This window comes from Botryllus schlosseri, chromosome 1 (genome assembly GCF_051294905.1).
Source record: "Botryllus schlosseri isolate E-star chromosome 1, Bs_hap1, whole genome shotgun sequence".
NCBI lineage: Eukaryota > Metazoa > Chordata > Ascidiacea > Stolidobranchia > Styelidae > Botryllus > Botryllus schlosseri.
The window spans coordinates 23,914,962-23,930,302 of record NC_137236.1 but is presented as its reverse complement, the minus strand read 5'-3'; the positions used below and the strand labels follow the sequence as shown (position 1 = coordinate 23,930,302).

Sequence of the window (15,341 nt, the reverse complement as noted above, 5' to 3'; positions counted from 1 at the left end):
GCTTTTCGCATTCTCCAAAACGACGTAATCGACGCTACGCAGTTAGCTCATTATGATGTAAACAAGCAGCTCATTTTGTCAACTGATGCTTCTCAATTAGGAATCGGCGCTGTCCTCTCAATCGAGCACAATGGCGAAGAGAGACCGATCGCGCACGCGTCGAAAACACTTTCTGATTCGCAAAAATCCTACTCTCAAATCGAGAAGGAAGCTCTGTCAATCATTTACGGAGTCACTAAATTTCGTCAATTCTTGTATGGTAGAAAATTTACGCTCGTAACGGACCACAAACCGCTTTTAGCTATTTTCTCGCCGGACAAGAAAATTCCCGTGATTACAGCGCAACGCTTACAGCGATGGGCACTAACGCTCATGGCTTACCAATACGATATTCGCTATAAACCGACTAATCAGCACGGAAACGCCGACGGTTTATCTCGCTTACCAAAGGGTCCAGACCCTGAGTTTGACGAACTGGAAATTCGTGAAAACGCGGAGATCGTTCACGCTATTAATATGGCATTCGATGGCTTACCGTTAACTCGCAATGAAATTCGGGACGCGACGCTGAAAGACAAAACCATGGAACTAGTGAAATTATCTGTCACTCATGGAAATTGGAATCCAAAGACGCACATTGATGATTTTTCTTGGTTTTCAACTCGCAAACATTCACTTTCTCTGCACGAAGACATAGTCATGCTCAATATTGATGGTTTTCAGCGCGTAGTAATTCCGCAGTCACTTCGCTCGCGAGTATTATCATTGTTGCACGAAGGACATTGGGGTATCGCGAAAATGAAGCAGATGGCTCGACGTTACATCGCATGGCCTTCCATTTATCGCGACATTGAAAATCTCGTTAAGAGTTGCGACGCTTGCCGTAAGGTAATGAAAGCGCCTGATCGTCAGTATCGCGAATGGCCAAAAACTTCTGAAAGCTTTGAACGAATTCACTTGGATTTCGCAGGTCCAATAAACAATAAAATATTTCTTGTCATCGTCGATGCGCATTCGAAATATCCTTTCGTTAAAGTAATGAATGTCGGTTCTACCACAACCTTGTGTGTGGTCAACGCTTTGAGGGAAGTCTTCTCTGTCGAAGGCTTGCCTATAACAATTGTCACGGATGGCGGGCCGCAATTCACATCGAATGAATTCGATACGTTTTGCTCTAATTTGGCTATCAGCCATATCGTATCACCGTCTTTTCACCCTGCCTCGAACGGGGAAGCGGAGCGTTTCGTCCAGACTTTGAAAGCTGGATTAATAAAAAATTGCGACGGGGGAAAAGATCTCAACTTCGCGCTCCAAACACTTCTCGCTACGTACCGATGTGCACCGCACCCGGGCATAGACTGGAAAACGCCTGCCGAGATTTTACATGGTCGACAGCCGCGCAATTTGTTAAGTTTGTGCTCGCCCTTCGACAAATCGAAACCCGTTACGCCTGGACAATCAGTCACTCATTTCGAGATTGGTTCCTCGGTTTACGCTCGCAGTTACCGAAGCGTACCAAAGTGGGTTGCTGGCGTGGTGACGGAAATACTGGGGCGTGTTGTGTACATTGTAAAAACGGATCATGGGTATTGGAGAAGGCACAAAAACCAACTCCAACCACGCTTGATTTCAGCTGGCAATAATACAGCCACACAGGAAGTTGCTCAGCCTCAGCAACCACAAGTTGAGCAACCATTGGTCAGGAATAGGGCACAACGTCCTGTAGCTAGTCCTGCTCGAACGTCGGGCAGACGTTATCCGCATAGAATTAGAAAACAAACTGATTTCTATCGGCCAACGTAGATCACCTGTACTCTTAACTTACAGGGGAGGACTGTTATGTTCGTGCATTTTACGTTGGTATCGTTTGTTTCTTATTTGTCTAGGATTAGTAATTACTGCCAATCATTATTTCCTCGTGTGTCGTGCTTTGTATTTATACCCTGTGTTCTGTTCTCTACGGGTCTTTCATTTAACTGCACTCTGGATCGTGTCGCCTGTCTTAAAGTTATACTGCTGTTAATATATACTGATTTCATATTGCAACCTCGTCGTATTGAGTTATCGTTCAAACAAGATCAAGAACATAACAGTATTTCTTCAAATTCGGAAAATCACGAGACAGTTTTGCTTCATTACCAGTAAAACTCCAGAGCTCACATCAAAAGATTGGCCATCTGAGATGAAACACCCTACTGTGCAGACTCATTATAATTGCTAAATTGTCAATACCCTACTGATACAAACATTTTGCTGTATAGAGATATTTTGTTGGGGATTTTGGAAAGAAAAAGTTCGATAATATAAGAGTGTTGGGATGACTCGAGTCATGACTTGACTCAAGTCAGACTCGAGTCACCTTTTTCGTATGACTTGACTTGACTCGAGTCACTTTGCTCAAATGACTTGACTTGACTTGACTCAGCATATCAGAAATATTGATTGACTCGTGACTCGGAGCAAAATTCACGAGTCAATTTCAAGTCATCAAGTAATCGGCGTCGATAGAAATCACTGTATCTTGCATATGGTCGGATTGTTAGCGAAATGCTGGTGTAATCCGTGAGAGCGACCAATCATTCAACGATCGTGCGTATTACTGAGCCTCCATGGTTCTCTCACAAATAAATTGACCGCAAGCGAAGTGATCGAAACTTACAGCTTACGTTGTCCTAAACTAGTAAAGTAATTTAACAGCAAAATGTCTATTTCTGTTCTCTGTTCTTACCTTAGCCAAACATATTGCTTGCTTGAAATTGAATTCGAATATAGTTTATATAGTCCTCAACCACTGGCGCAGACTCGAATTGTATCATATCAATTTGCAAATGGGCAATGTATTGCATGTTATCAATTCTTTTCTCTATTCTGTATTTTCGCTGGTAACTATAAATTGAGGCTGTGCTGTACGTATATGCGAGCGATACAGCGTCTTTTTGCCTGTGTATTTAACTCTATATTGGTTCAGTTGTTCAGAATCAATGACCACTCAATCTGCATATCAGACAGCTAGTAAAATGCAATGACGTAATCATTCCTAATACTGCAAATAGGCAACTTGACTTGAATTGTGACTTGACTCGTTACTTGACTTGACTTGACTCGAGTCACTTCCTAAAATCGAGTGACTTGACCTGACTCGAGTCACCTTCGAAAATCTATTGACTTGACTCGAGTCAAAATGTGCAATGACTCGAAATGACTCGTGACTCGAAGGTAGTGACTTGATCCCAGCACTGAATATAAGGTCAATCACGGTGACTTCAAAATATTTCCTCCTGTGATATACCTAACCAATAACCATGCTTTCCATACTAACTTCAAGATAAGCTGCTAGATAGAAATGACCAGGTTTGACGTTATATGCTCATTATGAAAAAATTGTTTGTCCATTTTGGTCGCATATTTGTTGCAATCATACACAAATGTGTCGACAGAAGCGTTACGCGTTATCATTACATTCGCCACCGCCTATATTTGTGGAAATGGATTTTCATATCCAATCGAAGGAGCGGATTTTCAAGACACGACCACGTATTTCCAAAAATGCCGAAAATAAGTCAACTCAATTTCTACATGAATAGTGTGATATCATTTTCAAGAAAATTACTTTTGTTGCTGTTTATCACTAAGCCTACAGTTATCATTTGCACGAGACAGATGACGATTGCACGATTATTGAGCAAAATTTGAACTGAAAGTTCGTGGGGGTACGCAGCTTCCGTGATGGTCCGAAAGGGGTCCGCAAAGACAAAAAGGTTGAGAACCACTTTACTAGAATGATATAAAGAAGGTGATGCCGATTGTGCCTCGTTGTTATTGATGTAAAATAATAGTATTTTTGTAGTTTATGCAATACAGCACTGCGACAATATCCATTGGCCAATAACATATTCGTGGGCATAGACTTCATTCGGATAATTCCCTGTAGAGGCCTGTTTTTAATATTTATGGTGAATATCAATGTGCCCTTGAGAATGTTCATAGTACAATCTTTGTTAGTGCCAGATCATAAGACATTAGCATAGTACAGAACGATACCTGTAACGTATGCCTACAACCGAGCCCCGACCCGTATGGTGATTATACTAAAACATACATATGTTGCAAGTGGCATTGAGAGTCCGTGCTGTTGTATCATATGGATTGTGGAAGCAAAGTAAGTGATACATCATAAGTTTTCCACGTACTGCATAATGAAATTAAGCTACAATATGGAGGTCGCTTCGAGGAAGTGCGACGGTGGACATACCGCGACAGAGATTTCGCAATGGTTCAAGAAACGCGGTAGCTGGATTGAAACGGGTATATCCATAATTCATTTAATTGCAGCTCCATCACGGCGGCTTTCTGAAGAAAATGGCTGTATCCAAAAATTGTTTTTGATCCGAGTTTCAATTTGAGACCACATCATATTTATAGCGAAGTACCCGTTTAATAGTAAGCGTTCTTTAAATCGATACGTAATCTACGATCACCTATACGCGGGAATAACACTGGTAAGCACAAGTTCTGTGGAATTGAATCAGATAATTGATTTCGTCTAACTTTTGGGCGCGGAATTAAAAAATGACTTCCGTTTTGATCTATAACGTCAAGTTTTTTTTGTAGGCACCCACCCCATTGTCCCATAACCCACATAAAAGTACTACTTTTAATATTTTGTGTTTATTGCATAAAACTTTTCTAATTTTTCTACCTGTGGTCAAAGGATGATGCTTATTCAATCAATTAATGAATATGATATGGTTGTCTGATGTAAAAAATCTAGCAAGCGTAGGGGGTAAATCTTGACTTCATATGGTAATTGTATCATTAAAAAAAAATAATAATCTGTGCGATCGGGGTGTTGGCTACTGCTGTATAACTTATTAATGGGGTAATATCGGTAGCAAGTATAGAAACCCGGTTTACATTCTGCTCAATATCAACGCAACAATACTCAGACGCCGAATACATTGTTCGGTCTGGCCTTGACCGTTATATTCCGTTGCAAGTTCTCGTCGAAATTGTTGGCAAAGCCACGGAAGATATTGAGTATATGGGATTATTATATCATTTGATGGCCCAAGTTTATGTATTTGGCGACGTTTAAAACATCAATATGTGCTTCGGCATTGTGGCATTACGTGGCCCGAGTCGTGCGCTAGGTATCGTTAACTTGTACGCGTACAGGTACAGTGTATTTAGTGAGTACAGTTCATTATTATAGGCTATCACTTCTGAAATGTAGGGATGGAATCAGCAAAATCATGTCACGTGACGTCATGAGGTTCACGTTCGCGTTCACACTGAACCTCTCAGAAAGGTTCATGTTCACACGAACCTAAACCTTTCGTTCATACGTTCATACCATCCCTACTAATAACTCGAAATTCTCTGGGTTGTCTCGTTTGGTACTCGAGCCTGTAATAGTCAGCTAACATATGTAAGCTTCAATCTACTCTGGTATCCTACTCCAATCATCTTCAGTTATTGGAGTATGCTTTCTTCTTGCCTATCTCGGACTATGCCAAGGTTTTCGAGAAATTATTCAGTTATTTTAGCTTTTTTGAAAGTCTGCTGTCCGCAAACAACATATGACAGTGGTACATGTGCATCAGGGTTACATGTGCATTCTTATTGTCTGACCGCTAAGAAACCACAATATTTCAAACCTGACATGTATGATCCAATCCCAATTGTGCTTGTGATATTGCAACAGTTCAATGTTTCTGTATTATTCACGAAGACTAACTAAGTGTGCAATTGTTACTCCACCTAAGACGTTGATATTCCATAAATCTTGTATGTAGTGTGTTTCGTTCTTGCTATTGTGTGATAGTGGGCAAAGCTCACAACATATAGTTCTTAAAGATTCACAAACGAAATGCTGAATATTCCGAGCAAACTTTTAAGCAAACAATTTTGTAATTGGCAAGGTGCATGCTCGTTTAGTGATGAATTTCTTCTCATGCTCTAAGCGTCATGCGTCCGGCATTGTAGTTTTCAACTTTCACAACATCTAATATCGCGACATCATCCAGAGTCGGACCTCACGGGAATGTAAAGACAGCAGCAGGAATGTTAGGAATATTGTCACACCCACTGTGAAGGGTGGTCTGGTGAATAAATATGAATTCTGTGCACCGTACACAGTCCATAAGCATTACACTTAAGATTCACTCATATGGAAGGGGAAGCGAGTGGCGCAGTTGGTTAAACACTGCAGTCACGACACCAATGGACGTTGGCTCGAATCCAGGTTCTGACCAACTTCTATGTGTCGGAGGTTTCTCTGGGCTCCTCATCGCCGACCTCGCTACTACGGTAGTGCACTGAAAAGCCCAGAATGAAAGTGAGCCGTGCTACAAGTCGGCAGCAATGACCACGATGGGGACGCATGGGAGCGAGAGTGAATGAAGAATGACTGCGAGAGAGATTGAAGGACGTTCCCAAGATTACAAAAAAGCAAAGACCTCTGAACATTATGAAATTCGTGTCGTGGAGCACAAGGCCTAAATAGGCGATAAGCTCCACTGTGTCGTGCACATTAATACATACATACATACACTCATATGGAATCAAGATAAAGCCAATTTTACACGACTTAGCATCCGCCAGGTTTGAACAAGACCCTTTTTGGTGGAATGTCACACACTAAATCGCTACTTCTTCATCGCGTATACTCGTAACATATGTACCAAAACAAATATCGGTCATTACGACACTTTTTCCGTCAGCTGTATCACTCACTTCCGTAAATTGTAATGAAACACCGATGCCTGAACATTTCCGAAACTCTCAATTCGTAAATTAAAGTCATTGCTTAAGGCAGACGTCTGCGGCCCTCGAGAGCATTTTGTGCGACCCGCGACGGCCTTTTGGAATTTCAAGGATTCAACAAGATATTCAAGTGCCATATATCTTTTTAGTTATAAGAACGTAAGTTCACCATAAAACTAGGCTACTATAAAATTCACAAAAATCTCAACTAACTCCACTATCACGTCACTTTTAAAAGCTACCACGCTTTAGAAGACCAGCTATTACGTCATATGACCCATTGGTGATTCGTGACTGAAAATTGTGATTCGGTTTGCGCGACCTTCTCGTGAAATTACTAGGGCTGGGCACAATGATTCGAGTACTCGAATCTGAATCGAGTATTATTTTTAATGATTCGAGTCGAGTAGTAAAAGACGAACTTTTCGAGTATTGAAATTATACGCTCCTCGCCACTGACAGTTAATTTATCAACGAGAATTATAGTTTCGATACTGATTTTCACTGCTGAAGCCTTGAAACCTGATTTTTCATATTGTAGCATACGAAATATATAGCACAAAGCTAGGAACATTACTGTAAATAGCACATTTCCGAAGTCATGATCATCCCACAGCATTGTCACCAAGTCCTATGAAATCGGTACGGGCGAAAAAATATCACACTATGTTTAATGTAACGGATAACAGGCATTATATTCTTTGTGGTAGCATAAAAGGTACATATTTGAACTTTGACATATTACATTCTGTTATGACGTCATAATGACTGATACTCGATTACTCGACTCGACTCGAAGCATATTACGTGATTCAGAATTGAATCACTCAGGTACTCGATTTTGCCCAGCCCTAGAAATTACTCGTTTTCGGATTGACTGGGTGATTGAATAAATATTACTCGATTTGATTCGGGTCAAACGTTAAAATACAAGTAAGAGAATAACTTGCGACTCGGAACGGTGACTTGGTAATCCTACGGACGCAACAATCTGTGAAACTGTCATGGAGAATAGTAATATGTTTAAAAGGTCGTAGCTTGCGTTGCGTAGGGTATATAGTTATCTAATCAGGTCAGTATGGCAACCATTGGCATTCTGTGACCACGTGACGTATAGTTGGTTACATGCTGGATGTTGTTTGTTCTATTTATCCATGTTATTATCGGTGGCGAGTAAGGTAGTATAGTACGCTCTACAGATGTAACACTAATGAATTCTGCGCCGATTGGACATTTCTATTCCAGAAGTTCTTAACCTGGGTCCGTAGACCCCATCGGGGTACGAAGCACCACATCAGGGTGTACGAGATGCATTGTGGAATTAAGCCTATTTGCTGTGGAATATTTCTTTGGGAAATTTATTCAACTGTAATATAGTCTTCGCGTTATGCGCAATTTTATCTGAATGGGCGATCTGATATTTTGTATAGGTAGCCTACCATCAGAAATTGTGTTGAAAATTGCCAGGTGCTACAAGAAATCTCATTGGAAGCACAAGGGGTACGATCGCGAAAAATGGCTAAGAAGCAATGCTATTACTATTACTCAATAATGATTATATTTAAGGTATTATATATATTTTTCAATAAATATTAATCGAAGGCAGAATCTAACGCTGATTTAATTTGACTTTGGCAATGACAGTAACAATATACCCTATACCTATCACTACCATATCGAAGCCAGGATTAGGCTACACCGTTCAAATGCTCTGATATCAGATCAATCTTCAGTAGATTTTAAAATATTCTACATAAAATTGTGGCGCGTCAAAGGTCCACTAGTTGCAATATTATAACCCGAGAGTTCTAAAATGTTATCGTGCATCCTCTTGTATGATGTCTATAACTCATTAATGAAAAAAATTATCCCGGCACAAAAACAATTTTATTCAAATATTGGGAAATGAAAGATTTTCCGTGTCAAGCGTGGACAATACAATAGTAAATTACATTTCAACGATATTTGTGAAATGCCTGTCCCGTCAAATAAGGCCTACTTGGAAATTATATATTGAATATCCCTATTATCGATGCTGCGGCCCGCAGCGTCATCGAAAACTAGGAAATTCGCCCGCGAGCACATTTGAGTTTGAGACCTCTGGCTTAAGGTAAGCTATTCGTATCCTGTCTTTGAGTCTACTTAACATCACCGATGAGATATTTGCTATTTGACTCTTTCTACAGATGAACCGGTGGTACGAATTAGCATAAGCTGTCTAGTCAACGAAAGAGCCTGTAACTGATTACCATCGGGATAAAACTAACTATTTCCTTTTAAGTAAACTAGGGGAGATGTGCTCAGGGCTTTAGGGCCGGAGCCAGAGCCAAAGCCAGTAGCCGGAGCCGGAGCTGGAAACGGTTGTATGAACAGTAGCTCCAGCTCCGATGTATTTCATAAGATACTATGCTATTGCTGTTGGCTGACTTTACATCATTTTACGATAATCATTCACAAAATTAGGAATTGCTGCCTTGTTGGCATTATCTTTTCATACTAACCAATACCCATGTTCGTACATAGGTGTCAGGCCTGGGTAGGCTGGATTTGCCGCGCTCACTCCGTAATTACTCTATTATAGGTATACCATCAATTTCGTCATCAGCACAACACCGATAGCGATTTGTTAGGTTCGAAAAATAATGAAAACCATGCATGTCACCAAACGGGATTGATGGTTATGTGAGCAGAGCAATATACCTGAGACAAATGAGACAAATATTTAGCCGACGCCATAGGATATAAATATAACCTTGCTGTACATGTTTATTTGGACACCGCACACCGAGAAACATTGCCTCCTTTCTGAATTGGACGAGCAAATTCTTCGTCGATAGTTTTTAATCGTAGCGTCGAATAGGAAAGTGTGTCACCGTTTTTGCCTACGAATTGAGCTTAATTCTAGCGCATGATCGTTTACTCCAGTAACGATTTGCGAACGTAAATAGGGAAATGCACCGATGCAGCCCGGCAGATCGCTTTTATAGTCCGCATACAATTGTCGAGATGCGAGCTATAGTCGATGCGAAGTCCGAACCCTGCCCTGGTGTTGAATATAATAGGGCAATTACTGATTGGATGCGCGCTTTCTAATTTGTAAACATTAAAGGGGCACTGCGCTCTAAAAATGATGCGGTCTCAAATTGAAGGTAAAAGCGAACAAAAATTTTTGGCCGCGGCCATTTCCTTCAGAACGCCACCGTAATGGAGCTGCAATTTATTGAAATTTCTACAGGACCAGCTGCCGCAGCTGCTTAACCCGTTACATGACACGATATCTTCACCGTCGCACTTGCTCGACGCAATTAGGCAGTTACGCAGAGAACGAATTTTAGATAGTTGTCAGCCGATGTTATGAAGGAAATGTGTCCAAGTTTCGTTCTCTTCGTGACTGCCTTATGGCGTCGAGCAAGTGCGACGATGAAGACATCGTGCCATGTAACGGGTTAAGCAGCCGCGGCAGCTGGTCTTGTAGAAATTTCAATAAATTGCAGCTCCATTTACGGTGGCGTTCTGAAGGAAATGGCTGCGGCCAAAATTTTTGGTTCGTTTTTACCTTCAATTTGAGACCACGTCATTTTTAGAGCGCAGTGCCCCTTTAATTTTGTGTATTCGCTTTAGTCTGCTTGATACACTCGTATTCCTGAATTGTTGCGCAATGTCTCTTGCGACCTTGTAGTTTAATTGGTTACTGACTTGTACACTGCATGGCGTTGAATCAAGTTCTCAATGAGTGTTGGAGGTTTATTTAGGCTCTTCCTCGCCATCTCATCTCATCCGTGTAAGCTGTGTCTTATAAAAGCATAGAAGTGGGCCGATGCTACAATTCGGCAGCTGCGCTATAAAACGAAAAATTGGCGTGGTGTAAATGACCACAGTGGTCGACAAACACCATGAATACAATCAAGTTCTTAACAAACAATCAAGTTCTGAATGATCGATGCAACACGGGATTCTTAGTGGCACAAATTCTGACTTCAATCTGCTCGTTTGAGGGAAACCTTGTGTATTCAACTTAACGTGATCGACGACGGACAGACTGGTAACGAGCACACCAATATCGAATTTCAAGCCATTGACTATATTTGGTAAAAAAGTGGATTTCTGCTGATACGGTCGCGACATGCGCTCACTTCTGCAGTAACAGTCGAAAAAATCGCTCCATTTCAAGATTAAATTACACTGCATGGCTTGATAACAAAGAGCGCAGTATCGGTATTAAAACGTCACTTCACTGTTTTAGTGCTGTATGATGTACCAAGTGTACATGCAATGACGTAGAGTAAATTGCGTTCTCGTGCGGATATGACGTTATCGACAGACGACACAAAGTAATTATCACGTCACAGGACTGTGCATACCCACACAACCAATGTTCCCTCTAATTTTTCACGAGTCTGCGCAAACACGCCAACTCACTGCGCAGGCCCTTGGACAACAGTGCGCATCCAGGCCCCCCACAGGGTGATAAACCTAACTTCTGGGGGGCTTCGCCCCACAGACCCCCCTCGGGCTCGACGCTTTTTACCAGTACTGGTCATCTGCATTGGGTGTCCGATTGGTGGATGTGTGGTCCAAACGCGCGAAGATTTTCTATATTCATGGTTGAATCGGTATATTGCTCTCAATTTTATGCTCTCTCTGCTCACGAAATCAGATTTACCGGTAGAGCTGATCGGGTGAGGAGTGTTGGATAAGGTAGGACCCCTAATTAAGCATCGTCGGGCGTACCCGTTGGTTGGTATAATGACTCTATCACAGGATGCTATTTCGTGACCTCCATGCTGTCCAGTGTCCACATTTTACCATCCGAAATTTCGTTTGCTATTTTGGCTTTGCGACATATTGTGCAGAGCAGACCTTTCCCACTCGAAAAAGAAAAAACTCACCTAATTTTATAGTTTTGTCTTCCGTTTTCACATGCTCCGAAAACTATTCCATGTTAAACGAATCGCATTTCTTTGTTAATTTGACTTGGTGAGGGGATGAGAAACTAACCATTCGTTTTGCCACAATTGAAAGAGGTCAGTATAAACAGCGCTAAGAAGAATTAGCGATTATTCATTCAACGTTGGCCACACAGGGAAGCAGCTAGCCAAAACACTTGTAGCGACACAAATGGACGCGGACGCCTATAACCGCGAGTACTATAGACGGCGAATCGTAACTTGTGCGACCCCCTGTGACGTCACAATATATACATGTGGTATACATGGTGGCATAGACCACTACTAGTCGTACACGCACGAGAACGCACTTTAAATCAATATATGCGATCGATGTAGGCCTACCGCGTTAAACACTGATGTGACCTCCTAATACCGGCAATGCTCTCATTACTATGTACGAATATTCAATTCTGACTGAAGCAAGAACAATATCAGCGTATGACAGGCTTACCATATTTTGGAAATCTAAAAAGAGGACACTTTTTCAGAAATTTGCAACTTGCAAAACCGGAGAAGAATTCTCAAAAACCGGTGAATTTTTCCCACTTTGCGATCGGTTGACTAAAATTAAAAAAAAATAAAAAAGGTCATCTTTTCCGCTCCGAGCTCCAAATACCGTTTTTCTCTCCACATTGCCAAGTGGATGACTAAAAAAAGGTCATCTTTTCGCTCCGAGCTAAAATCACCGTTTTTCACTCCGAAATACCCGCCGGAGCGTCACTTATGTGCTAATTTACGACTTATCACTCGCAATTTGCTCTAAATCTGACCTAAATTTTCAAAAAAGAGGACAAAATCTCAAAAGATGGGCATTTGGGCATCCTCCGAGGACACTTTCAAAAAAGTCAAAAAAGAGGACAAATCCTCTTAAAAGAGGACGTATGGTAAGCCTAGCGTATGACCTTATCGACAGAAGATTTCCGTTCGAATTGAATAAAATCAAAATTTGTGCTGCTGAGAAGCTGATGTAATTCAACGCCCACAGTGCACAGTTGCAGCTTTCCCGATCAACATTTGCAAGGGGATGGATAGATTTTTTCAACAATATTGGTGCTTGTACTAGCATATTCTGCATATTATCCTATCTCAACATACGTGATCAGATTTGCCGGATGGAAATGATGACTTCGAAAATTCGCGGAATGCAATTGTACAGTAAATCTATACGCAATGTTCATACCACGTGGAGAACACTATTCGTTGGTTTCTCGCAGATTAACTTCGCGGAGCGTCATATTTACCTCGATGGGCCGCACTTGTACCTCGGTTTCAGACATCAGCGATAACACTATTTTCCCCTGGCAATGTTCCCTGTAATTTTCCACAAGTCTGCGCGCTTGCGCGGTCCCTTGAAGAACATTGCACAACTACTAAAAAAAGTCATCACTTCGGATTTTTTGTGCACAGCTTCGATTTTCTCTGCGCAGAGACCGTTTCAGCACTGCGCATTTGCGCACGTGCGCAGCTTAGAGGGAACATTGCCCACAACATGATGGTTCCATGCAATGGCTACAACCGAACCATAGTTGACGGAGCCGGAACTGAAGCCGGAGCAGTGGTATCAATGAGCATTAGGTACGACAGATTTATTATATGTGGACGTAAACGGAACTGTATAATGATTCCGGAATGCGCGAGAAACTTCCGTTATCGTCATTCTGCCGGCCGACTGAAGAAGTGACCCAACGCATTATAAGCTTTACCCGCCGTTCCAGATAGTACAGTAAGATAGTTCACATTCAAATAGAAATTCAGCATAGGCATCATCTCGAACATACTAAGACACAGCAGCACAGCTGAGGACAGCCGAACAGTTACTGAACGCTTATGACAACACATACGTGAGCAACACAATACAAATATCCATCGTCAAATTTGTGTGATATGTAAACCATCTCAGTCTGTATAGGACGAAAGTCATCCACGAAACCAGACTATCAAAGCACATATCCCTGGCTACAGTGATCACATAGTTTCCCTTCTGCAACAAAGTCAAGGCAACATATCTTTCATCAATTTGAATCTTCCTTCGGGCCATTTCAATCTCTTTCGCACGTCGTCGCAATTTTGGAAAATTTAATATTACTTTTCCGATTCGCAGAACTTCAGGGCTCAATGGTTAAAGACCCTCGGCTTCCCCTCTCCGTTCATCACGATTGTCTGGGATACGCATCATTTAAGAAATTTCAGCCTTCAATTACGTGTAATACAACCCAACATCCCAAATAATACCAATACGTCCGTCGTCACGTGATCCCAATGCCACCATACCAAATATGTGGCCAATTCATCGATGAATTGCAAAAAAATGAAATTTGGTGATTTTTCGATTTGATTTCTTCGTATGGAAATCGGGGTGACACGAAAAATAAAATAGCCAAACTTACCAAGCTGTGACTTTCCCTGCAGCCCATCAACAAGCTTTCCAATTTCTGTTTTGACAAATCGCAATTTACGAAATATAGTATAGTACATTTGGCGGCTTTGACGGTAGTTGCGATGTAGAAATAAGCGTCTGGAGGCATTGTCCTATCCATGATGATCAGTTTCGAAATCTGGATGAGACAAATATGTGAGGATTTTACTTAAAAGGTATTTTGATTTTTGGTATATTATATCAGTCTCGATTGCATTGGTGGAATATAGTTTGGATGTATGCAACGGAAAATGAATTGCGTGATACCTACATAAATGAATTCCTATAACTGTTTACCAGAATACGACATGAATTTCCAGCAATTCCAATTCGAAGACACTGCACAGTCACATATGATATTGCTCGTGAGTTCCGTTTATGGGGAAATCGACATTTAAAATACGAGTACAATTCATTGTCAAGCTGATCTATGAGGTCTTCAAAGCAAAGGTTACGAGAGTCATTTTATTGGATAGGAATGAGAATGACTCAGAAATCTGGAAGTCGTTCTACTTATATACTAATATATCAAACATTTTCAGTTTGTGATGAACGTAGTTTCAAGTCAACGCGCGCTACCAAAAGAATTGGTAGTGTTCATGGTTTTTATCATCAAATGTATTTGGTGTTGACAATAATTATGTCGAACTTGAACATTTTTTGCTCGTGCCGAGAGACACAGGCAAGAAGCAGAAATAAGATGTATTCCGTCTTACAGCCCAAAGTTTACCCATTCGCATGATAGGTTGGAGTCAATTTTGATAATGTTTCATGACTTAGCAAAACTGACGCCGAAGGCGACGGGCATATGTCGATATCTGTATCCTTGAGCAGGCCTGATTTACACGGAAGATCAGCGGAGTCGAAAAAAATTTCAATAGAAAAAAGCACCCAATGAATATTCCGAGGACGATTGTACAGTAGACCGGATAATTTCGTTTCAATGTTTCCAAAGTTACGGTGATTTCATATGAAGGTTGTTGGAGTGCGTCCGATAAGGGCACCTCAGGATCCAAAACAACAGTTTGACATATATATCAACACTTGATTGGATTGAAAATAACGAAGAAATAACATGCACCAAACGGTGTAATATTCAATCTATAGATAAATTTTACAGACCCCGCATAACAAATCGTAAATAACCGAAAGGATTGCCAAACGTCATGAATAGAACCTTTTTCTTGTTGAATTGCGAAAACGAAATATCA

The 15,341-nt window shown here is 41.2% G+C and overlaps 1 protein-coding gene across 1 annotated transcript in view; it reads right to left on the bottom strand.

Annotated features, from left to right (window-relative positions):
* Positions 1 to 15,341, bottom strand: part of LOC145434443 (uncharacterized) — a 42,465-nt gene that overhangs the window by 13,039 nt on the left and 14,085 nt on the right. Inside the window, exon 2 of the mRNA XM_080311795.1 lies at positions 14,102 to 14,269. Coding sequence (XP_080167921.1) covers positions 14,102 to 14,251 — 150 coding nt within the window. The 5' untranslated portion in view covers positions 14,252 to 14,269. The remainder of the gene's footprint in view (positions 1 to 14,101; positions 14,270 to 15,341) is intronic.